At 34.0% G+C, this 27,588-nt stretch overlaps 1 protein-coding gene and 1 long non-coding RNA gene across 2 annotated transcripts; both read right to left on the bottom strand.

Moving 5' to 3' along the window:
* Positions 1-1,155: 1,155 nt before the first annotated feature.
* LOC136818159 (uncharacterized) lies at positions 1,156-2,132 on the bottom strand. The gene is made up of 3 exons (XR_010848208.1): positions 2,072-2,132; positions 1,404-1,581; positions 1,156-1,225 (listed from the first exon to the last, which is right to left on the bottom strand). It is a non-coding gene; the product is annotated as an uncharacterized lncRNA (long non-coding RNA).
* Positions 2,133-2,245: 113 nt separating this feature from the next.
* Positions 2,246-5,753, bottom strand: LOC136818287 (uncharacterized). The gene is made up of 7 exons (XM_067074669.1): positions 5,708-5,753; positions 4,068-4,193; positions 3,443-3,523; positions 3,120-3,155; positions 2,805-2,971; positions 2,292-2,378; positions 2,246-2,251 (listed from the first exon to the last, which is right to left on the bottom strand). Exons 1-7 carry the CDS (start codon positions 5,751-5,753, stop codon positions 2,246-2,248), a joined length of 549 nt encoding a protein of 182 aa, XP_066930770.1.
* Between the last annotated feature and the right edge of the window lie 21,835 nt (positions 5,754-27,588).

Here is a 27,588-nt window from a genome sequence, read left to right as displayed (position 1 = left end):
AACAAGTGTGCTTACATATATTTTTTAATACAAAATATGTATGACTGGATTAAAACTTGCCAATAAAAAACTCATTTTCCAAAGGAGAGAAAAATACTAGCACCGAACCGACCCTCCAAAAGGGTAGTTCTTTAGAAGATTTCGCCCGTCTTAAAACGTCAAATCAAACAAGTGTGCTTACATATATTTTTAATACAAAATATGTATGACTGGATTAAAACTTGCCAATAAAAAACTCTCATTTTCAAAAAGACAGAAAGATACTAGCACCGAACCGACCCTCCAAAAGGGTAGTTCTTTAGAAGATTTCGCCCGTCTTAAAACGTCAAATCAAACAAGTGTGCTATAAATTTGTTGATGCTAAATATGTATGACTGGATTACAACGTACTAATAAAAAACTTTTTTCTGGTTATTACACTAACCCAAAGTGAAATTATCGATCAAAATAAATATGCTAACGAAAATACTTATCTTTATTGTCCATTTGGTTTTTGATGTATGCTTTTGAAGTTGATACGTTCTCAGTGGCGAGGAAAGTCCAAAGAAATAATCTGCGAGCTAAGATCTAAGATAGAGAAAACTTTGTCAGTCTTGAACATTTCCTAGTTAAAATTATAACTTAAAAGACTTTTCAATTGAAAAAGCAAATTGGTCAATTAAAAGAATAGAAAATTTCCTTTATTTCACAATTAGAAATTAACAAGAAAATTTACCTGGTTGTTGGTTTCGTAGACTTTTTGTAACTTCCCCTCTTGAAAACACCATATTGAATGAACTCTGGCGCCAAACAATATTCAATGAATGAACCGCGTTTTCAGAAGAATGGGAACTAAAATCAGTCTTTATTCCAATATCCCGATCGGATAAACTTTGATCAGGAAAACTCCGTAAAACTATTTTTTTCATCTCCCGATGTTATGAAAATCGAAAATTGGTTTTCCGAAGTTTCACGACACGCACTTGCATAAAACCAACTTTTAGACACGCATGCAAACTGAGGAAAATTACGATGAAAATTTACGATTATTTTGACGGAGTTTACCGAAATTAGGAAACTCTATGTCCGTAAAACGCCGTTTAACTCCGCTTTCCATCGATTATCCTGAATTCTCCAAACTCTGAGAAACTCACTTTTTTAGCCGTGCGCCCTGCCTGGTTGATCGACTCTCTACATTGACGCCAGGTTTTTTCTTTGTTGCGGGGATAGTGATGAGCAAGAAGTCCTGTGAAGATGAGAATTAAGTATGGCAAAACTTAAATTTCCAAAAATTAAATTCAAAATATTAAAAAATTTTCAAATCTTATTCAATGTTTGACCACATTTAGATCAAACATTGTATTGGTGATAAATAAGCTTCAGTTCCAATAAGCCATGATTAATTTTAAGTCATGAAAACTTACGTTTTAACAAATCCAGGCGTTGACCGTTGAGCTGATTCCCAGTATACGTCGACTTCCCTGGTTCGATTATCCCATTTTGACGTTCATCTTCACTCCAAAGTATTCTGGCCAATTTCAATGCGTATTTTGTCGGCTTAGATTCACGTGCAACATCCAATAGGCATTCATTGTTATGCATCTGTAAAAAAATGGTTACACGGTAATGAAAGTAAATTTCATTGCAAACTTGGAGGGTGGCGTTATTTGTAAATTGAAATTACTAAGATGAAAAACAAAACTTGATTTATAGTGTGCAGAGGGGTCTCTACCCCTCCCTTGATGGGTATCCCCCTTTTTGTGAAACCTATCAACCCCCAGGATTTTGGGTATCACTCACAGGCAGCTAGATCAGAAAAAGTGATAGAATGATGCATCATGGTCAGGTATCATGTGTGAAAGAAAAGATTACATTACTTGCAAAAACTGCTGATTATGTAAGAAATTATATGTAATTTGAAAAATAACCTGCACCATGAAGTGATTATAACTTCTCAAAGTTGCCTGCCTACCCCTCCCATTAAAAATCATTTTTTTCACTACCCCTCCCATTTGATGATTTTTGGAAGACTCTACCACACTATGTGATTCAACTTATTATCAAGAATATTTAAAACCATAGGAATACTTACAAATTCTTCACGGTTTAATGTTGGTTCAGAAGGGCCAGATGCGGTATCACTTTGCGAGTTCTGAAAGGGGAATACACACTTCAAGATTTAAACCAATTTTTTTATAATATGAATCAATAAAGGAATAAATTTAAAATCTCATTCTTCAAATCCTAGATTTTAAGAATTTTTTTCTTAACTCTGTAGACAATAAATCAGGTTTGTTACATAAAAAGCTTACCGAAAATTTCTCTAGCAAGGAGTTGGTCTTCTCCAGAAGTGAATTTGTTTTTTGGGCCTCCTTAAGGACATCTTCCAAAAGTTTCACCTAAAATAGTATTATGGTATTAGTTTGCAAAGGGATTGGTAACAAAGACTACCAAAAATGTTTCTTGTATACACATTTTTTTATAAGCAACCAAGTTGCCAAGGGCTCAGGCCTCAAAATGGCCCAAATATTAAACAGCTTGCTTAGCAACTCTGAGGCCTCAAATCCAAATTAGCAACTTTTTTCCCCAACAATAAAGAATATTTTTGACACAGCTTTAAAAGAAAGCCTTGAAAATCTTCCAAAAATGCCTCTACTGCCCATTCAAAATTGAAAAATTATTGAAAAATGCAAAAATGTGCTTTTCAACCATTTTAAATTTGAAAGTTTTTAAGCAACCTTACAAGCAAGATATCAAATAATTACTACCTTCTGATAGCAAAACAAAAGAGACCTTGAATTGATGCAGACCACTGTGTTACTTACTGACAAATCAGAATCAGAAGTCTTCCTTCTATTCATTCTATTGGAGGATTGCCTGGTCAATTCACCCATTAGACCAATTGGACTGGACGCATGACCACCTGGCAAAGTTGGTAATGGCGGTGGCGCAAATGTTCGTGTTGTGTTGTGTTGTGGCAATGGATCTTCAACTGGAGAAAAAAATATTACTTGTCAATGTAAGGGGTATGTATAAGAATACTGTCATAACCGCCAAATATAAAATTTCAATTGTCTACTTACTTAATTAGGGGGAAATAAAAATAAGGCACTACTGACAAATAAAACTTAGTAACTTACAGGTAGGTGAACTGGGTGAATCTCGTACAGAAGCAGCTGCAATGAAAGAAATAAGAATAAATCATTAAGTGGATGATAACCAAAATAATCCAAATTCCCCCATGAAATAAATTAACGAAATGGTCAAATGGAAGAAAGTGGCAGAATCAACGAAAATGCTAAATATATCACTGCGAATGACAGAATTGCAGAGTAAAATATTGCAAATCGTGGCAAAATTTGCATTAATTTTTTGCTGGTAAGCAAAAAAAAGAGAGGTCCCCTAAAATTTGAAAAAAAAACGAGGACCTGGAATTTTAATGGCAAATTATCATAAAACTCACTATCAATTGTTGATTCATTATTTTCACGGCGAATTTCTTTTTCCATTTCATAACACCTTGATTCACACTCGTCAAATGAACCTAATGTAAATAATATTTTTAATTGGTAAGTTTCTGCTTAGACTAAGTGCTCTCAAGACTGCAGAGTTGGAAACGCACACAGCTCAAATCATATCAGACTTAAAATCACAATTCTAAAAATTCTTTAGTCCGATTATTTTTCTAATTGACCTTTAATTTATTGGATTAGACAAGTTCAATTGACTGGGTCTGGAGAAAACAACAGTATACAAATATAATGTTGTATTATTTTGGATTTCAAATTCAAATTTCACTAAGGCGGTCATCAAATAATCGTTTTTTAAACGTCACTAGCCAACATCACATATTTTCTGCTGATTTTCCTGTGCGACGGAGGGGTAAAAATCTGGAAAAGGCAGTTTGTTATTCAACTTATCACTTTGGCAATTCACAAAATTATTCTGTTAACGTTCTCTGACCCTGCATGAAAAATTGACTTCCTGAAACAATATTAATTGAAAAACTTAGATTCAAATGCATTTGACAAATTGAGAGAATAACAGTGTCTTATCAATAAATTTAATCACGCAAGAGTGAGGTACACCCTTGTCTTTGACCGTGATGTTGTCACCTAATCGGGCCCCTGCCTCTAGTCGTCTGATGGAAGATGCTTCTGATAGGATGCTATAGCTTGACGTCTCAGGAAAGTAAACTACAATACGTTTCCCATCTAAAATAAAGAAGCAATATACATTAAATAGCCAAGGTTTTAAGCTACCTCATTGGAAGAAATTTTGCCAGCAGTCAATTTAAAAATCTCAAATGAGAAGACAATTCACAATAAGTTGTGCACAGAAAAATTATCTCCATAATTATAAAAATCAGTGAAGCGCACTTTTATAGGGATGGTAGGGCTGTAGGGTTCGTTGTTAGACGGATATTTGATGAAGCTCCAAAATGAAAAAATGATGAATGCCAAATTTTCGAAAATATAGTAAATAAGGAAAACTTGGTGCTTGCTTTTTTACATGCGGGCAGGTTACCGTACGACCCTGCCGATACACCGGACACTTAAGTTGTCCGGTATTAAGATTGAATATTTTTCAACACCGGACAATACGCGAACGCACTTGTACAAGGTCATATTTGCGCAAATAAAATGAAAATAAAATTCTCTTTTTGCCAGGATTAAGACTTAGTTACGTTACACCGTGGAACTCATGCAACACTTTTAAATATTTTGACTTCACATGGTCAACTCAAACTAGAGTTTTCCATAAAAAGTCAGTTTAGCTGTCAAAAACATATGGAGAAAAAAACATGATACAAAGAGACGGAAACAAATTGACAACGCCGGACGCTGTGTAAATTGACCATATATCTCACATCGGACATAATGTCCAGTGCAATCAAAGAATACTTTTCGACATCGGAAATCGACACTGGCCAAGTCAGCAGAAAAGTAAAAAAGTAAATAAATGAAAAATGTTGTTTTCGAAAATTATTGTCGTTTTTAGAAATCAAATTTATTTTATTATTGTACACGTGATATTTGACATCCTCACTTGACTTTTGAAAATTGGAAAAATTCTTTAACCGATGCAATTTTACAATTTTCAAACACTTCAGACATCTTTGCCCTTGCAAGGACGGTATTTTTTGCTGACTCGGCAAGAACAATATTTACAGTTTATAGCTTAAACACCCAACTGTCTATTGGCCTAAGGCGACACGCAAAGGTTTTGAAGAAAGAAATCACATCAAATTTTGTCCTAGTCTTATTTATTGATTTTGGCGCCCCTGGTTCTTTCGGCACCCCCTTCGGCCATAGCCCCCTGCCACAACACCACTGCCAGTCAGGGATATCCCTCAATTGCGGTATACTGCAATTGCGGTAAAAACGTCACTTTTACATTTTTATATACCGCAATTGCAGATTATTCAAAATATAAAATACGAGATTGAAGGAGAAAATAGACTATTTTTGTACATAATTGACCATATCTTTTTAAAGCATAGACAAAATATTTTTTCCGTAGATCAGATTCTTTAAATAAAGACAAAATTTCTTTTCGTATAATTTTTTACAGTCAATGATTGTTTAAATCTTTGTCGACCAGCGCTATATGTATCCGTTGTAAGGCTTTCTAGGCTAACCACGAAAAAAAGCTACCGCAATTGTGGTATACCGCAATTGAGGGATATCCCTGACTGACTGCTGCGGTCTTTAAGTAAAAAACATACTAAATTTGCTTGACTTGGTAGATCGCTTGGGTCGAGCATCAGCCATAATGATTCTAGAAAAAAAGCAAAGTTTAAACGCATCAATGTCTATTCAACTGTTTTCAAAAAGGTATACAAATTTGTCTTCCTCCTATTTTCACAATTTTTTTTATTCGTACAATAGTAGTTTTGAGATTTTATTTCAGAAGAAATAAGTAAGATATTTTAACCAGTTTGTTTTAACAAGAATATGCTCAAAATATTTCACCCTAATTTCGGGCATATTGTGTAAAAATATTCCTACTTAAGCAAATAAACACTTTTCTTATAAAAAAACGTGCACTAACCTTTTGCTGTGATTTCTCCGTCCTGACCAATCTGCACAACGAAAAAGTTTGAAAAGACATGTTCGATTTCGAAGTCTGACTTTTAGGCAGACGCTCCCATAATGCAATTCGACAAAGACCAAAGAAGATTATCATGACTGAGAGCGTTTCTTTATTTTGAATGATTTACATTCAAACACGCTAATTTTGGTTTTTTTGACACCATGAAAACTATTTCAATCGCATTTAATGAAAAATAAATTTGAATTCTTCTGAATTGAGGATAAAAACAACTCTTCAGTTTTACAATATATGTACCTTTGCTGGAAACCTGAAGGTCACGGCTTAAATCTACCCTTTCTTCCCGCTCAATGGAACACAAACTTAGAATTCAAAATGGCGGATAGCTCGAGATGTTGTTCAAGGAGGAAAAGATATCTTTCGTCATCTTCGTCATCCTGTACAGATTATGATGAAGATTGTGAAGAAAAAACTTCTTCATATCTCAGAACTGAAAGAAGTCAATACAGTTATGAAAGGGTAGCAAAGGAAAACCCACACAGAAGAAACAAAAAAAGAGACATTGTTAACTTCCATCATAGTCGTGAAAATGAATTAGACGATACTCTTCGAAATGAACATTTGGAACAAGTACTTCCGGAAACTGACGAAGATAGTGATGATACTACCGAAATTGAACCAAGAAAACAACCTAGAATGTAAGTTTCATTTTTCTACTTTCATTCTGGGCAGGAACTTTCTTGGCTGCACAGTATATTTTTGGAAAAACAGTGCGACAAAAGCTTAATTAAATTCTTTTAAGGGAGGCATCCAAATTCAGACTTGCCAAGAAAAATGTTGATTTGACGTTTTGCCCAGACGGTTGTAATTGATAAAATTGATGATTACGATCGATAGATATCCAGACGATCTCAATCGAACGGAATCGACGATCGAACCAGTCGAACCAAATCGAACGCAATCAACCGATTGAAACACGATTGTCGAACGCAATTGAATCCTAATCGAATCCTAATCGAGCGCAATCAAATCCTAATCGAACGCAATCGAACATTAATCGCAACACAATCGAATATCAATTGAATCTGAAAATTGCGGTAATATTCGATTGAGATTCGATTGCGTTCAACAATCGAATTTCAATCATTCGATTGCGTTCGATTTAATTCGACTGGTTCGATCGTCGGTTCCGATCGGTTGAGATCGTCTGGATATCTATCGATCGTAATCATCAATTTTATCAATTACAACCGTCTGGGCAAAACGTCAAATCAACATTTTTCTTGGCAAGTCTGAATTTGGATGCCTCCCTTAATTTTTTGGGTAGCTTGGCCCGTAAAACAACAAATTAATTTGGCCTCGCCTTATACTGGGACCTAAAATTTTATCAATTTTTGAAAAATGTTAGAGTTTGATTATTTGTTTACTTGAACTTAACCGTGCGATGAGTTAAATCAGTTTGATTGTTAGATTGGGCAAACCTGAAACATTTTTTGTTTCCGGTCCATCGGGTAACGAAAAATACATTCACCCGGCCGGCAAAATATATTTTTAGCTAAATTTCAAAAGTTTCCAACTCAAGAAGATAATTGCTGATGGAACGATGATGTACGAAAAAAAAAATTTGGCCAGGTGATGAAGAAATAAATTTTCACCCGGCTGGTGGACCGGAAACATAAAACTTTTTGGGTTCGCCTTGGTTTGACAAGTGCTGCGGTGCTTATTAGTAGCAGTGGACTATGAAGATTTTTTTCAAAATTAGCAGCTTTTTTTGGTCCGTTGGGGCCCAAATATTGCAAATCTAAAATATTTTTTGATTTTTTTTCAATTTTTGGCGGTTCTCCAACCAATTTTCAAGTTTTTTTTCCTGGCAAAAATGCCCAAAATTGACCTATTTCGGCCGGGCACAAAAATGGCCGGAGATCGCCTAAAATTAAAAAATCAAAAAATATTTCAGATTTGTGATATATGGGCCCCAACGGACCAAAAAATTTGGAGCTGCTAATTTTGAAAAAAGTCTATAGTCCACTGCATTATTAGAGGATAGGTGCTAATTAAAAAAACCTTATTCTTTAGTGTTGTTGTTGAGCAAGACGAAGGCAGCAGTTCAGAAAGTGAATACAATTCTGATATCTCAGAGAGTGAAGGTAACTTCTAATTGGTATTGATTTTTTGTTTTCCAAAGAGAGTGTTCAAAGCCACTTGGAATTTTTGAATGGAATATGGCACACAAGATCCTTGTCAAAAGTAACTTTTAACAAAAAGTTTTTTTGATGACGTATCTCATCATGCCCAAAATGAGCAAAAACCAAAAATTCCTTCCTTCTTATAAATATCTATCACATTCTAACAAAGGCTCTAGAAAAATGTTGTCTGAGTTTACCATGTTGTCTGAGTTTAAAATGCTTATTTTATCCTTAATATTCCGAAAAGGAGTGGACAGTTTATTTGACTTAAAAAAATGGAATTGGAAAAGTGTCAATTTTGTGACACTTTACTGTAAAAATGTCATAGTGTGAAAATTTTTAAGGTTTTTTTTTTATTTTGAAGCTAAAAAATTTAATGGTAAAAGCTTTATATTTTCGGGAGCTATTATCATTAATTTGAACGAGAAGGGGGCTAGGGCAGAAACAGAAACAAACTCCAAACAGAAACATCCCTTCCTAGTATGAATATGGTTAAATAGATAAAAGTTTACAATATTAGCTAGAAATGGTGACTCTATGGCTCAACTTTTCTTTTTTATTTCTAGATTCAACTTCTGATGAAGACGACATTGACATAGACAATGCTGACACCAATGAATCTCCTATATTAGAAGGGTCTTCCATGACGTTAAAATCATTCAACCATCTATTCATCGTTTATTCTGCCAAGCACTGTCTTTCAGACTCGGCACAGAAAGATCTTCTTACACTTTTTCAGTTGGTACTTCCCACTCCAAACAATTGCACTACATCACTTTATTTGTTGGATAAGTTGAAAAAACAAATTTCTCCGGAAATGACTCACCATCAGCTATGCAAATCATGCCATACAAACGTTGTGAACTGTGTTTGTTCAAATGACATTTGTGATCAATTTGGACGGGTGTTGAAAGCAAAGGACCAACTTTCCTATTATGTCAATAATGTTGAAGAATCACTTAAAAGGATCATACAAGGTAAATGAATGAATAGTTAAATTAGATAAAATTTTGCGGTTTAACGTTTTTGCAAAATTTGAAGATCTCACAAGGACTTAGCTTTTAATGACAACCAAATCTGCATAACTTTGAAATTTTTCATCATTTATGCCATTTTACTGCCAAACCATACCTTTTGGATGTGAAGTACGTATTATTAGTGCTTCTTTGATGATATTTAAAATATTTTAAAACTGGTCTTGACATTTTTTGGAATTGAATTTTAAAAATGTTTACAATGAGTGATATTTTTTCAAATTTCCATTGGGTCAAATTTTGGCAAATTTAGCAAAAACCACCAAAATAATATAATTTAATTTTTTCTTTCAAATTAAATTCCTGCCAATATTTCAGGCCTTAAAGGATGGGCAAAAATATTCTTGGTCTGCAAATTAAATTTTTGTCAAATTTGATTTTTCTAAACCATTTGCTAAATTAAATTCCCTCTGAAAAAAACTTTTTCAACTGGGTCTTTCATAGTTCGGAAGGGGGTCACTACACCCCCTACCCTAGAGCTACCCCCCCTACCCTAGGTTCTTCCCCCTTTTAAAATTTGATGCTACCCCCCCCCCAAATTCTAAACAAAAGAAAATAGAACACACTGCATTGCGAAAAAAATACCGGGTGACCCACGAAAAAGTTCAGACGTTTCCCGACGTTTTGAGGCCGAACAAATGTCCCAAAGTGCTTGGAGTTTTGATATTTAGAAAGTAGATATCCTAACTTAAAATTTGAGCCATCACTTTTTAAATTTGACCTACTTGTGCTCTACTTATGAGCTTTTAAAGTCAAAATTCACTTTTCGAAAAGTGTAAAAAACACGTAAAAAAGAGGTATTAAATTCTTGCAATCAATTAGAAAATCACTTACAAATTGACTTATTTAACGAGTTTTATGACATTAGTAATTAATACTTAATTAATTACTTAATTACTAATTAATTACTTAATACGTAATTAACACCTTTGAAAGTAGTTTTTGTTTAAAACAAGACTAGTTTTTATAAAAATTGGCGCTTTCCTAGATTTTTTTCAAAAAATGTATATCAAAAACGTCTAAAAATACCAAATTTGATACCCCTTTTTTACGTGTTTTTTACACTTTCCGCAAAGTGAATTTTGACTTTAAAAGCTCATAAGCATAGAACAAGTTGGTCAAATTTAAAAAGTGATAGCTAAAATTTTAAGTTAGGATATCTACTTTCTAAATATCAAAACTCCAAGCACTTTGGGGCATTTTTTCGGCCTCAAGACGTCGGGAAACGTGTGAACTTTTTCGTGGGTCACCCGGTAGAATCATTTTGAATCGAATGTTTCAAACATACTAAACAATTAATAAAGAAGACGTTGCATTGTAAATTAAAAATAAAACTTCTAATTTGGGAAAACACAAAAAAAACATACCACTGACATCTTACCCCCCCCCTTTCTAGATGAACCCCCCCTTTCTGAAAACTTCCCCCTTTCTAGAAAAAATTCTCTTACCCCCCCCCCTTTCTGAGATTTTCTGAACATCGCTACCCCCCCCCCCTTTATAAAGGGGGGGGGTGCGAACTATGGTCTTTAGTCTGACTGTAAAAGGTCGCCAATTGAGACTAAAGTTTATTTCAAATATAAGCCAATTTTTTAATACGCCTTTATTAAAAATTGGCTTATATTGAAATAAACTTCTTGATTAGTTTCAATTAGAAAGCACATTTGCTGTGGGAGCAGGTGGTAGGGAGACAGTTTATTGATTAGACTAGTGAATGGATCTTGTGAACAATCCATAATGACAGCTATATTTTTTTATAGAACACCGTGAAGTTATATCCAATTACAGCTCAAATAACAACCGACCGTATTATTGTGATGTTAAAGACGGAGAAATTTATGATTTAAAACATGACAAGGATAAAAAATATGTCACATTAGTTTGGCATCTTGATGGAGCACCCACTGTTAAATCAAAACGCCTAGAAATATGGGTATTATCAGCATTTATTGTTGAACTTGGTATACGCCTTCGATACTGTTTTCCCAATATTGTATTGTGTGGTCTCTGGTATGGCCCTGATAAACCAGACTATGAACTGTTCCAAATATCATTTACTCAACAAGCTGGTCACCTCATGCGAAACGGTTTTTCTGTGAATGGTGAGGTTTTCTACATTCGTTTGCAGGCTGAACTTGCTGACCTTCCAGCCAAAGCAGCTTCACTAATGAAGACCCAATTTAATGGACTTTACGGTTGTAGTGTGTGCTATCATCCTGGGGAGCACAACGAAGATTCTAATTCCTGGATCTACCCGTATAATGTGGAGTATGCTATTCGAACACATCAAGAGGTTTTGACCTATGCTAATGATGCTGAATCTGACGGTGAAAGACATTTTGGTTTTAAGGGGAGGTCAGTTGTTTTAGATATTATGGAGATACCGAACGAACTGCCTTTAGATTACATGCACCTTGTGCTTGAAGGAGACTGGAAACGAAAAATGTTAACACTCTTTAATACAAGCAACAAAGTATTGGATGTCACTGAAATAAAAGCAATAAATGAATCTGTCTCCCTTGTTAAGTTTCCTCACGACTTTCACAAGAAAGCCCCCGAGATAAGTTTGAAAAGTCTCAAGAGAGCCAAAGCTACAGAGCAGCAAATTCTTTTATTTCATGTAATTTTACCAATCTTAAAGGGCTATCTAGACGATGATGTATTCGCTCACATTGGGTTGTTCGTGACAGCAATTCAAACACTTAACCAAGATTACTGTAATTTGAATGATATTGTAGAAGCTCATGACATGCTCGATGAGTATCACCGCTTGACTGATGATATATACGGGAGGCAATTTTTTACGTATACTAATCATGCTCTTTTACACCTTCCAAGGCAAAGGCAACTTCATGGATGTCCCCTCGTGCTGATGTCAAACTTCGTTTTTGAAGGCTTCATTGCTACCCTCAAAAGGCAGTATCATGGTTCCAGGGGTGTAATTTCGCAAATGATTCGCAATATTCGAACTGCGCAAAACTTAAGTTTTCATGTTAAAGAAATTTCCTGTCAAAACGATCCAACTCTGAAGAGGTATGTTCTTGGACTAACTGGTAAATTGAAGAAAGCTGTGAAGGTCAATGATGAAACTTCGATTTTGGGCCCAACCTTCTCTTTGTTACCACGTTTTGATTTCGTCTTGCCTGTGTCAGTAACCAATGATAGTAAATTCTGTTCTCGTTGTATGGTAAATGGTGTGGTTTATCATAGTTTGAGCTACAAACGTCGGGGAAAAAGTTGTAGCTACTTTGTAGAATATGCGAAGGAGGACACTCATCAAACTCATTTTGGAATTATTTTGTGCTTCGAACTTCGCGAAAATGAGGTAATCTGTTTAATTCAACGATACATTCAAACTAACTTGAATTTGAATGATGGAGTTGGAGGTCTAATGAGTGCTAAACTTCAGAGGTATGCTGATGCAAAGAAACTTGGTAAACATTTTCTTCACGTCACTAAAACCAACGATTGTGATCGTATTAATACACGCTTACTGTTGAGACGTGTAATTTTTATATCCGTAGATGATGTTAATGGATTTCTTTCAAGGGAACTTTTTTCATATCAACACGACTAAGTAATTTTTTATAAAAATAGCCTGTTTTTGGTAAACTCTCTGGTGTATTGAAATCTTTTGAAATTTGAAAATTAATTTTCTTGGAATTAACTTTTTTCTTTTATAAACTGTTCTTTGCTTTGTTTATTTTCGAAATTTTTGTTTGTAGAATTATTTATTTCAATTCGATCCAAAACTTGACACAGCAAAAAGCTGATTAATGCGTTGTATCTCAAACCCAAGCTTTTTTCGGACCATGGTTCGGACATTGGTTGTAAGATGAAAATGTTTTGTTAGAATCTGATAATTAGAGAAAATAAAAACATGCAATTTAGCTTATTTCGTTTATAAGCACATTTTTCATTAAATACTTTCTCCACATCAAAACGTTTATATTTTTAAATTGATATATATTTTTGAAGTTTACAAATATGAGAAATGATCTTTGAGAGTTTGAGACTTATGAATGAACATTTGGAGCTAAAATAACAATTCTGCCTCAAAGTTTAAATTCAAGCCTTTCTTGCGATTTGGCCTGATGTTCTTATAGAAGACATTCTTATTTAAAAAAGCGTGAGATAAGTTTTAATAGTTTTTCTTAAACATCTTTCCACAGATAGCCATTTCCTAAAGAATCTGAATCATTCTTTTTCTAGCCTTAAAGCTTAGTTCTTTTTTATTTATTTTGTTTCTAGCTATTACGTTTGCCTATTTTTATTTACAGTTTGTACTCCCGTACTTTATATGAGTAGAAGAAATTGAGCTGCCAAGCCCATCTGAATTCCGATTTACAAATACCCTGCTTATGTGTAGTCTGGCACCGCAACATCATAATTCCGCGGGACGTAATTATAGATTTTTGTCAGTGACAGATCATCGATCGTTTCATCCATTTCATTTAATCTGTAGCTTGTTTTTCTACGCAGAATGTTCATAAAACGGGGAAGGGGGTCAGTACCAAAAATGAGGAAATAAACTTGACTAATTAAAAAGCAAATTATGACATTCTTCTTTCGGCAACTAAACTGAAAATTGCTTCCTAAAAAGGTCCAAAAATTAACAAGCTGTGAGTTTCCAGGCGGAAGAAATTGAAGCTACTTACCTTAAGGGAACTTTTTTTGGTGGAACTAATTTCGGCGAAATTGGCGAGCAAAATTGAAATTCGTCAAATTTAGTTCACACCAAAATTAATTTTTTAGGTCATTTGCCAAATTAAGTTCTCGCCGAAGTTGGAAAAAAGCCTGGATCGCCAAAATTAGTTCTCGCCAAAATTAATTCCTTTGGTGTTTTGCTTAAAATTGAAATTCAACAAAATTGCTCAAAATAAGGCAAAATAGAACATATTTACGCAGTCATTCGCTAAAATTAGTTCTCACCAAGATAAAAAAAAATCGTTCATTCGTCAAAATAAGAAAAAAATTTTTGCATCGACCGTGCGCCAAAATTATTACTCACCAAAAAAAGTTCCCTTAACCCTTTGAGTGCCAGGGTCCTTTTTTCTAAGTTTTTTTTAAAAAATCGCTAGTTCAAACTTTAAGGTCTTATATCTCCTGATCTAGAAGGAATTAGAAGCTCGTATATAGCTCGTTGGATAGCTTAGAGTCTCTTCTTTCTTTTGGGCGCCTTCGGCGCCGCCCGATTTAGGAAGGGCGTGGTGGGCGGCGGCCAAGGGGGGGGGGGTAGGTTAGGGAATTAAAGCAGTCAGGCCCGCTGCGCGGACCTGACTGAACTGATGAAAAGGTGCCCAGTGGTAAAATTTCAAATCAATTCACTAGAAGACAGAATAAAGTAAAACAGGGCCAAATTTGGAGGTTCTTGGATCACTCGTTGACCAAAAATAGTCAAAAAACGGTCAGAATCTCAAAAAAGTGAATTTTTATCAATTTTTTTGCATTTTTTTGACTTTTTTGCTTAAAATTCGCTGGAAAGACTCACTTTGAATTTTTTTTTGCTTGACCATAAAGGACAATCTAATTCCTACGAGTTCGACCAAAAATAACGATTTCTAACTCAAACTGGGCATTACAGGAGGGCTTCGCCCTCCTATATAGCCCATGTCGTATATATACGACATCGGCACTTAAAGGGTTAAACAAAGTGAAAAAAAAATTTTGAAAATGTGATTTTTTGGTGTTTTTCAGCATTTTTGAGTGAGTTTAGGCCAAAAATTGAGAAATCTAAAAAAAAAATAATTTTTGCAATTTTTCTTTAACCCTTTGAGTGCCAGGGTCCTTTTTTCTAAGTTTTTTTTAAAAAATCGCTAGTTCAAACTTTAAGGTCTTATATCTCCTGATCTAGAAGGAATTAGAAGCTCGTATATAGCTCGTTGGATAGCTTAGAGTCTCTTCTTTCTTTTGGGCGCCTTCGGCGCCGCCCGATTTAGGAAGGGCGTGGTGGGCGGCGGCCAAGGGGGGGGGGTAGGTTAGGGAATTAAAGCAGTCAGGCCCGCTGCGCGGACCTGACTGAACTGATGAAAAGGTGCCCAGTGGTAAAATTTCAAATCAATTCACTAGAAGACAGAATAAAGTAAAACAGGGCCAAATTTGGAGGTTCTTGGATCACTCGTTGACCAAAAATAGTCAAAAAACGGTCAGAATCTCAAAAAAGTGAATTTTTGTCAATTTTTTGCATTTTTTTGACTTTTTTGCTTAAAATTTCGCTGGAAAGACTCACTTTTGAATTTTTTTTTGCTTGACCATAAAGGACAATCTAATTCCTACGAGTTCGACCAAAAATAACGATTTCTAACTCAAACTGGGCATTACAGGAGGGCTTCGCCCTCCTATATAGCCCATGTCGTATATATACGACATCGGCACTTAAAGGGTTAAGGTATTTCCCATCCAGAACGCACCGTAATCATGACAGTGACTTTTTTGTTTTATAGGGGACTATATATTTTGCAATCTAGCGATAGATTTTAGTTTTATCCGGCGTTTGAGTAAAAGCCACACGCGGGCGTTTTGGATCCGAAATAAGTGGTTTCGTTTCCCATCCAAGAGACTTGTCTCTAGCCCTTCAGACTATAACCGAATTCGATGGTGAAGGGGAGTCTATTAGGCTGGGAACAGGATACTACCTTAAGGGAACAAATTTTCGCGGTTTTTCGGCAAATTCGCAAAACACGAATAGTTTCAGGATTTCAAAACATTACCCTAAAATTGGTATTTTTAGGGCAAAAAGGCCATATTATGAATAGAAATTTCTCTCAACCGCGAAACTTCCGAATTTGAGCTACGGGGGGGGGGTCCAAATAAATGGGTGGGCTGGAAATGGTCCTTCTGAAAACCCAAAAATAAAAGGTAAATGTGAGCTAAAATTAAGCTATTTAGAGCAAAGTTAGAAGCTTTCTTTTTGAAGCTGAAAAAATTCTTTAAAATTACTAATGTCCGGGTGGTTGGAAAATTTCCGAAAAATTAACAAGGGGCGTTTATTTGTCACATAAGAGTATTTAATGTAAGATCTTACAATAAATTATCGTAAACGAATCAGGTATTTCAAAGGTTTTTTAGGTATTCTTATGATAAAATTGTGCAGTTCTACACAGCTTCTATAGAATAATGAACAAAGTAAACTTGCAAGATCTTTCAAATTCTATAAGATGGAAATTTAAAGATCATGCAAGTAATCACTTTCAAGTAAACTTGAAAGATCTTGGATGAAATTTTCAAAAAGTTACAAAATCACATTAAACTTGAAAGATCTTAGTTAAGATCTTACAAAGATCTTGTGAGATCATATCACATGAATCACTTCTTGGACATATAAGTTCTTACAATATCTTGTCAAGTTCTTAGAAATTTTCCTACATGATCTTTCCACTGTGTTTGCTGTGGTGATATCTTCCATGATCTTTGTAAGAAATTACTAAGATCTTGTAAGTTCTTTCATAATTCAAGAACTTGCACGAGTATACATGATCTTGAAAGATCTTAACAAGAATTTTGACCAGGGAAATCGACCAGAACGAAAGAAGCAACTCAATGTGAAAAAAGTATAAATAAATACAAATAAAAGTGACTCAATATGAATCAATTAAATATATTAGGCAGGTAGCCCCTTGAGTGTCAAAGAAATCACAAAGCGGCATGGCGATCTTTGATAGGATTAATCGGATTAAAATTTTCTTGCTTTAGCCAAATTTTAGTAAATTAACTAAGGAAAAATGCTTTCTTTTTCTTTTATCCTTTAGAGGACAAATATAAGTATATTCTGTGAAAATTTCAAGTCTCTAGCACTTTCCTATCTGGAATTATCTTGATTCCGATTTAGAGGGATCTCAACCGGGATGAGGATGGGATAGAGGGATCTCTCGAAAACGAAAGTGCCCAATAACTGGTGAACAGTTTGATGTATCAAAAAAAGTTTTTTCCTGCTTTTACACTTTATATACCAAATTTCATCTCCTTATGAGCACTAAAAGACTTTTTCTAATCGTTTTAAACAGAAAAATAGATACCATTTCTTGTTTGAAGGACAGCGTGTAAGCGCTCCCGCAATTTCATTGCCATATAGCGCACATCTTCATGGATTGTTTGTGTTCTACTGATCTATAATAGTGAAAGGATTACTTTTGATAGATGAAGATTTGCAACAGACATTTATAAGATCACTGTTAATAATATTTTTGAACATTTGATCAAAACAATGTTTCCTAGAAAGTTGAAAGAATTTTGCTTGCATAGTAATATGAAATATCAAGATATAACATTTGGTCTTTAGAATACCTTTTTAAGGTGAATAGCTAATTTTTAACATGTTTTGATTCTTTATACATCCTGAAATCCATCTTTAACACCTCAAACTCTTCAAAAAGAAGAACCTGTTCTTCCTTGTTGTCGTTCTGAAAGTAAATTCAATTAAAAAAGATATCACACTTTACAAAACAGTAGTTTTAGGGTTGAGACCTAGTTATGTTGTTATTTCCTTTGGTTCAGACTGTTTACAAAAACATTATGCAAACGATAATGGGATAAATAAGCTGAATTTCACAGTGGAAATACATTTTACCTGGTTGAAGTTTATAACAAATTCTGATGAATAAAGAAAATACTACAAATATAAGTTTGAAATCGACGGCAATTAATGAGCAAAAAAAATCAGATAGAAAATTTACCTTCAATGCCAAAAGCTTCATTGCCAGGCGATCGATTGTTTTTGCCCCTCTTTCGATTGTTTTAGATTCAATTTTTCTCTTCATTTCTTAAATAAAATTGATATTTTTTAATATTGACCCTTTATCATTGCCTCTAAAACAGCTAGAAAGACCTGTAAAATTGGATAGCTTAACTAACTAGTTAAAATAACGATTTCTTGTGAGTGGTCAGAAATAACATGTAAATAAAACTAAATAAAAACTTCAACAAGTAAAATCTAACCCTTTGAATAATCTTCTTTTGGCTTAGATGTTTCAAGGTTGCCGTCGTCTTTTTTCTTTTTTTTAGGAGGTTCTATATAAAGTCAAGTGAGAGTCATGTTATTGGCTATTCATCACATTAAGTAGATAAAGTAAGAAAAAGTTGAAATTAGCTTGTAAAAGAGGATAAGAATCCTTCTAACACGATTCCACTCGCTGATGTCAAAAAATTAGATAAAACATTGGATATGTAGTTATTCACATTCCTTTAAATTTGCTTCAAAAAAGTAATGATTTAGTAGCCCTAACTGTAACTAAGATTTGCTCTAATTGTACTAAAAGTCTTGTAGGAAATATTTTCTGCAAATTACCGGGTTTGGATGAAGTTTTACAATCAGAGTCATCAGAACCCTCCTAATCTGTTGGTGGAATAAAATCTGGATCAACATCGTCACTCTGGTCTGAACCTTTAATACAAAGCCCATTATCTTTAATCGCTGTAATCTAATGTTGTGTTCTTAGAAAAATAACATTATATAAAGTAAATACAGAAACTTAAACTGAAGCACAAAACTAATAAATACAAAGAAAAACACAAATCAGTAAGCTTCAAAGTCAAAGGAAAATACACTATACTAAAACAAAAAAAGCACAAATATAATAAAATTAAATCCCTCTTTCATCTCTAGCAGCATTAAAAAGGAAGTCTGAAATAGAGAAAAGCAATAATTACGACTAAATATCATCAAGATTCTTCCTTTTATGAGGAGACTGAAACAATTAATCATTGTGATTCTAGTAATGAAGCTTAAAGTGTAAATAATATTATCTCATACCATCTTTTGAATTTGCCAATTTGTCATTGAACTTCTGGAGCTCCTCTCCTAGCATGACACTATTGAAGGCTTTACTTCTGGCTTCTGATTGCCACTTTTTTTCAAAGCTCTTGCCTGCTCGTCCTACAGACATTCATTACATTAAACCCATGTGCCGAAAAGCTGACCCATCACATAAAGAACATTGAAACTTTTCCATTGTCTTTGTTGCTACTTGTTTAAAGCATAGTAATATTTTCTAACCCTACAATATAGAACAAAAGTTATTCTACAATAAATTCTCTTTTTCTAAATTATAAATCCTGCCATTTTTGACGCCAAAGAGTAGAAATCTTGACAATTAATTTTAAAAAAAGCAACAAGATATAATCATAAAAACTTATTTTATGAGTTTTCAAACATTAAATTGTTGTCCAACTCTCGATTACATTTAAAGATCTACCTCTGTAATGTAATCGAGGGTTGGAGAACAAAATTTTTCATCAGATGATGAAGGAATATGACATCAAGAACTTTCTTTCCTAGGTTTAAGCCTTAAAAATCGAAATAATGACTACTGATTGCTATAAAGTTTCTTTTCCTAAAAACTACTCCTACCATTAGCCGGTGAAAACACTCTCTAATGACGCATTAGATTTAAACATACAAAGTTTCTGCAAATTATGATGAATATTAAGATAGAGAAAATTGATGCCAACAAACATAAAAATTGATAATTGTTCACAAACTTACGTTATCAACATTGAAGTAATTAACAACGATGAACGGTTCAAATACGACCACTCTAAAATTTACTAAGTCTTTTGACTGAGAGCTCATTTTTTGACAGTTTCAAATGTTTATTCAGAAGGATGGTGGTATATATATATAGTAAAATATGCATTAAAAAAGTATGCTATTTACAGTAAAAGATATAAATTCATGAACAATACATTACAACGACATAAATAAACGACATAGAAAAACAGTTACGATTGACGAAACACGTTATAAAACAGACAACACAAAATCAGCACAACATATAACACATTTACACATTTACGAAGACAATCAGAACGAGGAAAGAAAGTAAGAAGAAATTGAATATTTTGGTTGTCGTCAGAAACAACAGGAACAACATCAGGAAGACCAGGAGGAAGAAAAGGTGGAACATCTCTCAACTCCCGTAAGGCAGGATGTTTCGGTTTCTCGGGTGCGATGTTTGCGGGTAAGATGATTAGCGGGTGTTAAGAAAAATTTAGTATCGTGGTCACACTGACTTAAGTTTCTTGAAGTTTTTTCTTGATACGGCATTTGACCACGGTGTCGAGTAGTTTTTACACACCGAGTCAAGTCTGTTAATTCATAGCACCACTCACTACTAGGTAAAAAAACATTGATTAGGCCCATGTTCAATGTATTTCATCGACTGTCAGCAAGTTTTATTGACTGTCAATTGTTTACATTGACCATCAATATTTCCTTTCTTACAGTCGTTGATTTTTATTGACTGTCAATTATTTTGTTACCAGCTGTCAATGTAAGTAATGAACGGTCAGTACAAAAAATTGACTGTCAATATTGACAGTCAATATATTCTTTTAGTTTTCAAGAAAATTGATTGACAGTCAGCGTTAAGTACTTGTTCTCAATAATTTGATTTTGACAGTCAATAAAACTTGCTGACAGTCAATGAAAAGCATTGAACATTGGCCTAATCAATGTTTTTTGACCTAGTAGTGACTTCAGATGCGTGAATGTTGAATTTTCCTTTTTTCACCCGTACGAACTAATGAACAACTTTTACAATGGCGGATGAATCTGTAAAGGAGAAGACTTTTTTATGATGCTGATATATCCTGGAAAATCTTATCATTGAACACTTGATAATCATAAAATAACTCAACAGAAGATGGTTCGATGCTAACCCTAAGGTATGTAGATCATATTTTTCTTAGAAAATTGGTATTTATTGCAAATTTCCCCTAGAAAACCAGTGACAATATGAGGCCTTATTCTGTGTGTCTTGACCTTTTGTCTTTTTGTCTCAAAGAAACCCTACTAAGTCATAATTCAGTAGTTCAGTCATAGCATAAGGCTGTATGGGCAAGAATAATTGATTGGTGATATACATCATGTACTAGATAAACATTACTATGAATAAAGGGGCTTTCATTTTTAGTAGTCCGACACTTTCTAGTCCGACAGTAAAAATGTATTTTTGTCGTACTAGAAAGTGTCCGACTAGTGACATTCACCCCAAATAACATTAAGACAGTAAGGTGTTTATTCACAGGAATCAATAAGTTGATCAAAAAGGATCAGATGAATTGATAGCACACTGCTTTTAACCAATACACCAGACAGTTGTAATTGAGATCGATAGATAATCGATATTACCAGACGGTGTCAATCGAACAACTTCGAACAAAAATCTCAAGCGAACGTAATCAAATCTCAATCGAACGGCCGATTCCTGGGTAATATTCGATTGTGTTTGATTGCGTTCGAGTAAGATTAGATTGGTTCGATTGATAGTTGACTATGTTCGATTAGTTCGATTGATTGTCAATTACATTTGATTAATCTTCGATTTCGTTCGATTACGTTTATGTTCTATGAGTTTGATTGCGATTAAATTAAATTGGATCACTCTGTTACAGCTTTTTAGTGTGGGCGGCCGAGTGCTTGAAGTACCATACCAAAGCGAATAAAATCTAATACAATTGAATCAATCAAACGTAAACGAAGAATCGAACGTAATCGAATACAATCGAACGTATCTATCGAGGGCAAAAGTTTTCACCAAAATTCGAAATTTCCCAGGCAAGAGAAGAAAATGTATGAATTTCCAAGGCAATTGAATTAAAAAAGGCAAAAAAGAGTGGAATTTCTGATGCATTTTGCAAAAGTAGATAGATTTTTATCAGAATTTTCGACCACAACTGGAAAAGAAAAATTATTTGGGTAACAAAAATTTTCTGGAATGGCCCATTGAGATTCAATTGCGTTCGACAATTAAATTTCAATCGGTCGATTGTGCTCGATTTGGTTCGACTGGTTCGATCGTCGATTCCGTTCGATTGAGATCGTCTGGTCGTAATCAATAAAATCGATCATCGTTATCGATTTAAATGTTTTTTTTTTATAAGCGAGTGTCTGTCCCTATGTCAGGCTTGCATTATGCTTAGCATTATATTGTTCTCAAAGAATAGAGCCATTGTTTAGGTACCAAAAACTGAGACTGCATATGCTTATAAACGTTATGCTTCTAAAAGAAAAAACATGTATCGATTTAATCGATATCGATATTCAATACATAATTGATCGATCAGTTATCAATTGATGTGCTGGCACCACAAATGAAGGTTGAAGGTTGTTTGTTTTAAATAACAGTGCTTAGCACTTGTATTTCGTTGTAATTCAAATTATTAAAAAGATAAATAATATAGATTAAATAAGCAAGTTCAAAAAGTTATTTTTAAAATACTTTTCTCACAATATTTTTTTTTTAGTTTTACTTGTTTAAATCTCAACTCAATAAATTACACATGAACAAGAAAAATGAGGAACCATCATTACAATGCCTCCTTTAATCGTAGAAATTTTAGCGAGACTAATTTTAACGTTTTAGCGAGTTTTCCCTATTTTCGCTAAAATAAATCTCGCTAAATTACGCCGAATCGCCAGATCGCTAAAATTTATCCACGCAAAATCTTTGGTTATATTGCCTGATACATTTTATCAATAGGAAGGGTTTCAGTGCAAAGAAATGCTAGAAAATGAATTCAATCAATAATGTAATACGAGTATTCGCTAAAATTTATCCACACACAATTTTTTGAAATTGTGATTCGCTAAAATAAATCCAAAAAAAATCAAGATTTTCCTGGCTCGCTAATATACGCTAAAATTTGTCTCGCTAAAATTTCTACGATTAAAGTAATAAAAATATATTTTGTAGTGAAGCTCTAGATTATTAAAAAATACCACATTATATATCGTAAATGTATAAAAAGAAGGAACCATCATAAAAATTAAGACTAATGAAATTACAAATTTTGTGTAAGAGAACTTATAAATAATTTAATATGTGAAAGGTATTCAAATAATTTTAATAGATCTATAATAATATATATGTAAAAATGTAGGTGCCATAAATTTTCATCATTTTCCTATTGAAACGTCGCATTGACGTTGCAAAACCTTGACATATTTCAAATCTTGGATGATTTTTCTGTATTCGTGCAAATCTTTTTCATCTTTTGGTAAAACAGTAAAAGAAGAGTTTTCTGTGAACGCCTTCTTCTCAAATGCTGCCATTTGTCCTGAGTTCCATCTCCATTACTTTGAGCTTCACTAAGAGCTTTGCAGAAATATCTTCAAACTCATCTCCGTAAAGGGTCTTGTTGGATTTAAATTTACTGCGACAGTTGTCATAATCATTTATGAATGGGTCATCTGGAAACATTTCTCTTAAAAGCACCACAGTCTTCGATTGACTAAGAGTGCTCCTTGAAACTGATATTAATCCTAAAACAGAAAAGCTATAGCTAGGTGCACTGATTTTAACAATATAAACTTTGAATTCAAAATGTGTGATTTATGATTCTTCTTAGAAATTTCAAGGTGTCTGTGGGTGTTTTCGTGCCAGAACAGGGGGGGGGGGGTCATGCAGTCAATACCAGACACGTTGGCGGTTAGTACCGTGGTGGGTCATTTTCATTTTAAGGATTTTGCAGTTAGTACTTACTGGATACTAACTGCTGAAAGGGGGCGGCAGAATTTTTCAAAAAATCAATTAGTAGTACTGTGTCTGGTACTAACTGCATGACCCCCCCCCTGGCCAGAAGGGAAATTTTCAACAAATAAAGTACTAAAATTGTTGATATTGGAAATCAAACTTACTTTGTTTTTCTTTCTGTTTCTTGGTAGGATTTAGTGCTGAAATGTAAAATAAAAAATTATGAAATTTTCATGAAGCAGGACAAAAAGGGAATTCCTAGACAGACAAATGAATCAGCAAAAAGAAACATTTAACCAGCACAATCACTGACAAATAAAGTAAAAATGGGATTAAATAAAATTTAAGTCTTTAATTTATGCTAAGTTAGATCATCTTGAATTTGACTCAGAATAGGGTTGTCTTAAATCACAAGGAGTTGAAGTTGTAGCTTGCGCAGAATTTTTTGGACGCAGCTGACGAGGTCTTTTGTTACCTAAAAGTTGAGTTGAATTAATTAAATTATCATTCTTTTTTTGGAATTGAGGAGTAGCTTTATCTATATTGAATCAATTTACCTTGCTCAGTTGATGGAGGAGTTACAAGACTTAAGTTTCCAAATGGTGTTGTTGGTGTTTTAGCTTTGCTTGTTGAATCTAAAGATTAGAATCATTTTTAGTCAGAATCAGATATCAGGTATAGATTTAGTCTCATTTTCAATCTAGTCTTTAAGTGACTTTTTACCATTAATCTTAAAAACTTACATTTTGTCTTCCTAGTTTTTGGTGTCTTCAATGCATCAAACATGGTAGAATCATCTGGAATGATAAATTACATTACATTACATTAACTCAGCCTGCTATATTAATGGGATTTCAACGAAGTTCTAACTTATCTTTAATTAGTGATTATCCAGCTTTTCATCTCCTCGAAACCAAGTCTAAATAATTTTGTAAAAAATATAGTAAGAATCTCACTGTATTCTTCAGGTGATGTCGTGATCCTTCCACAGCTTTATTACTGTAATGTCTGTAAATAGATGCAAGTTCCAATTTTTAAAACTTCAAATTCTCAAATATTATTACTTTTCCTGCTATCAAAAATGCCGATTGAGGTCATTTTCCGTAGCGTGAGAGGTAGCGGTGTTACAGCTATACAAATTGACGCCAGGATTAAAACTTAGTGTAAATCGTAACGTTAAAACCCCGAAATTCGAAATAATTTCGATCGTAATCAACCCACTTTTTGTTGAGCTTTTATCTTTGTATACAAAATAAGGGCTGGTAAAAATCTGTCCAAAATTATGTGATGAATTTACTTTTTTGCATTTTGTCAGTAAATTAATTTTTGCAACATCCCAAGACATTCCATATTAACCAGTTCAAATAAATTGTAAAGAAAAGTGAAGTGTTCGTTAACCTTAGGGGCCACTATGTCTTCCCGTTCCATGGAGCCTGTGCAAAGGGGTTTTATGATTGATTATTGTTCCTCATATGAAGAAGATCAAAATTTGAGAGGTGAGGTTTGGGACGACCACCCGTTGCCATGGAAAGTGACGTCATTGGTTACCATGGCAACCAAATAAAAGTTCGTCAAAATTGAAAATTTTTGATGAAAAACTGATAAAAAAAAAGGTTCTTCAATTTTGAAGAACTTTTTTTTCAGTTGCCATGGTAACCAATGACGTCGCTTTCCATGGCAACGGGGGGTCGTCCCGAGCCTCACCTCCCAAATTTTGATCTTCTTAATATGAGGAACAATAATAAATCATAAAATCCCTTTGCACAGGCTTTATCACACGGGAAGCTTTTTTGCGACTAGTAGAGAAAACATCCCAAGCCATGTTCAAATAAATATTTCTCCTTTTTGTTTTGTGTACCCAGATAAATCAAAATGTTTCCAAGGTTGAATAGAGTTTCTGAAAAATTTGTGAGGAACACAAAAGAATGGATCAGTTAGGTAACTAACCTCAACTTCAACATATAAAGTTGATTTTGACGACTTCTTTTTTGATTTTTGAAATAGCACTTGGAAGTTTTGCAATATGCAAGACAAATTGTTATCTAAAACAAAACAAGAATGATGCAATGTTGAACTGGTTGAAAAGGACAAATTCAGTCAAACATATTTATAGTTTCAAACTTTCTAAATTTTATGTAATTGAGTTAAAATTAAATTGTTTAAATTTTTGAAAACACCACCAAATTCTTCATCTTATGGAAAATTTCTTAAAATTTAACATCAACTTCAATTTAACTTTTGAAGACAAACATTTCAATTGATTCTTTCAAAGTCACACTCAAATTTCTACTCACGATGGCTAGGCAGCCCTTGTTTACCATGAAGCTGTACGTAAGAAATCTGATTGTGGTTTATAAAGCAATGCAAGGGTATTATTTTGAGAGCATTGCTTTCTAGATAAGACATAATTTTCTTAGTGAAAAAAAGGTCGAGCAAAACAAGTATTTAAATCAAATATGCAAAAAGGTATTATATTAAGTGCACCGAAACCGCCCAATATTTTTGCATGGGTCCTCAGTATTTCTAAAATTTTCCAGATTTTTTCTTGACCACCCTATTTGAAAGTTCTAACTTTATACCGGGTGCGCCACAAAAAAGTTTCTCTCTTTGAAACTGAACTTCTCGAAATCCAAAAATTTTAAAAGGATCATTCCTATTTCATTGGAAAGAAGAAAGATAGTTCGTGCGAGATGCAGTCGAAAGCTTTTGATAAGTCAATGAGCAGCGCTGCAAACTTTTTCTTTTCGTCTGTAGCTTTCTTCCAAATTTCAGTCATGACTAAAAATTGAGTTTGTGTACTCATTCCTTTTCTATATCCAAATTGTCTATTGTTCAAAATGTTGTTAAAGTAGGTTGAGACTTGGGTATGTATGACTTTTCATAAATTTTTGACAGAACTGGGAGAATGAATATTCACCGGCCTGAAGTTGCCCTTGTCATTATTTGAACCTTTTCTCTTATACACAGGTGTTATATCAGCAAGTTTTTAATTCTTTTGGAAAAGAGTTTGACTCGAATGACGCATTTATTTCTGAGCATAAAAACTTGGAAAACATATCACAATTATCCTTTATGATTTTCACTGGAATATCTGAGCTTGGCTGTGATTTTCCTTGCGCTAAGTCCTTAACGATTTCCCTACGTCCTCTTTCGTTGTTGGTATAAAAGAAAATTTATTTAGTATCAGTTTTCTTGATTTCAGTGACACTTGGGTGTTGTCTATATTTCTGAATACAAATTTCAGTATGATTATTTGTTTCGTCAAATGCAACATAGGGAGGCTCAGGCAAGTTTAGTTTTGACATTATTTGGCCATAATAGTCAATTAGTTATGCAAAATTCTCTCAGAATATGTACCTCGATGTGTACAGTAAATCAAGCAATATCAACCAGTAAAATATAACGAATGTTTATTTATAAAATGCGCAAAGATTTAATCTTCTTTGCAAGCTTTTTTGTGTTTCTTTAATCGCGACTTGTTTGACAAGAACTTTTTGCAGGTTTTGCACTGATGGTTCGATGTTTTTTGGTGTACTTGCTGCAAATGAACGGTGACTCGGGAATTTGATGCAAAGCCTTTTTCACACAGGGTGCAGTTCTATGTTTTCCGTGTGATTTGTTAAAACATGACGTTTTAAATGCCAAGGCGACTTTTGCACCTTGTTGCAAGTTAGATCCTGTGTTTTCTTCTTTTGTATACTTTTTCTTTTTTCTTCGACAACATTTCTATTTCTTGTTTTTTTTTCGCGGGCTCTTAGTCGCTATCCGACCCGGGGGGGGGGGGGTACTAGGATTAATGGGTGTCGGGTATGTGCGTGCCAGACCTCTGGACCCTTACCCTTAGAGAGACTGAATTTTGGTGAAAAG

The sequence above is a fragment of the Clytia hemisphaerica genome, unplaced genomic scaffold, assembly GCF_902728285.1.
Source record: "Clytia hemisphaerica strain Z4C2 unplaced genomic scaffold, Clytia hemisphaerica genome assembly, whole genome shotgun sequence".
Classification (NCBI taxonomy): Eukaryota; Metazoa; Cnidaria; class Hydrozoa; order Leptothecata; family Clytiidae; genus Clytia; species Clytia hemisphaerica.
The sequence above is the reverse complement of the archived record's forward strand: the minus strand, read 5'-3'. Positions and strand labels throughout refer to the sequence as shown.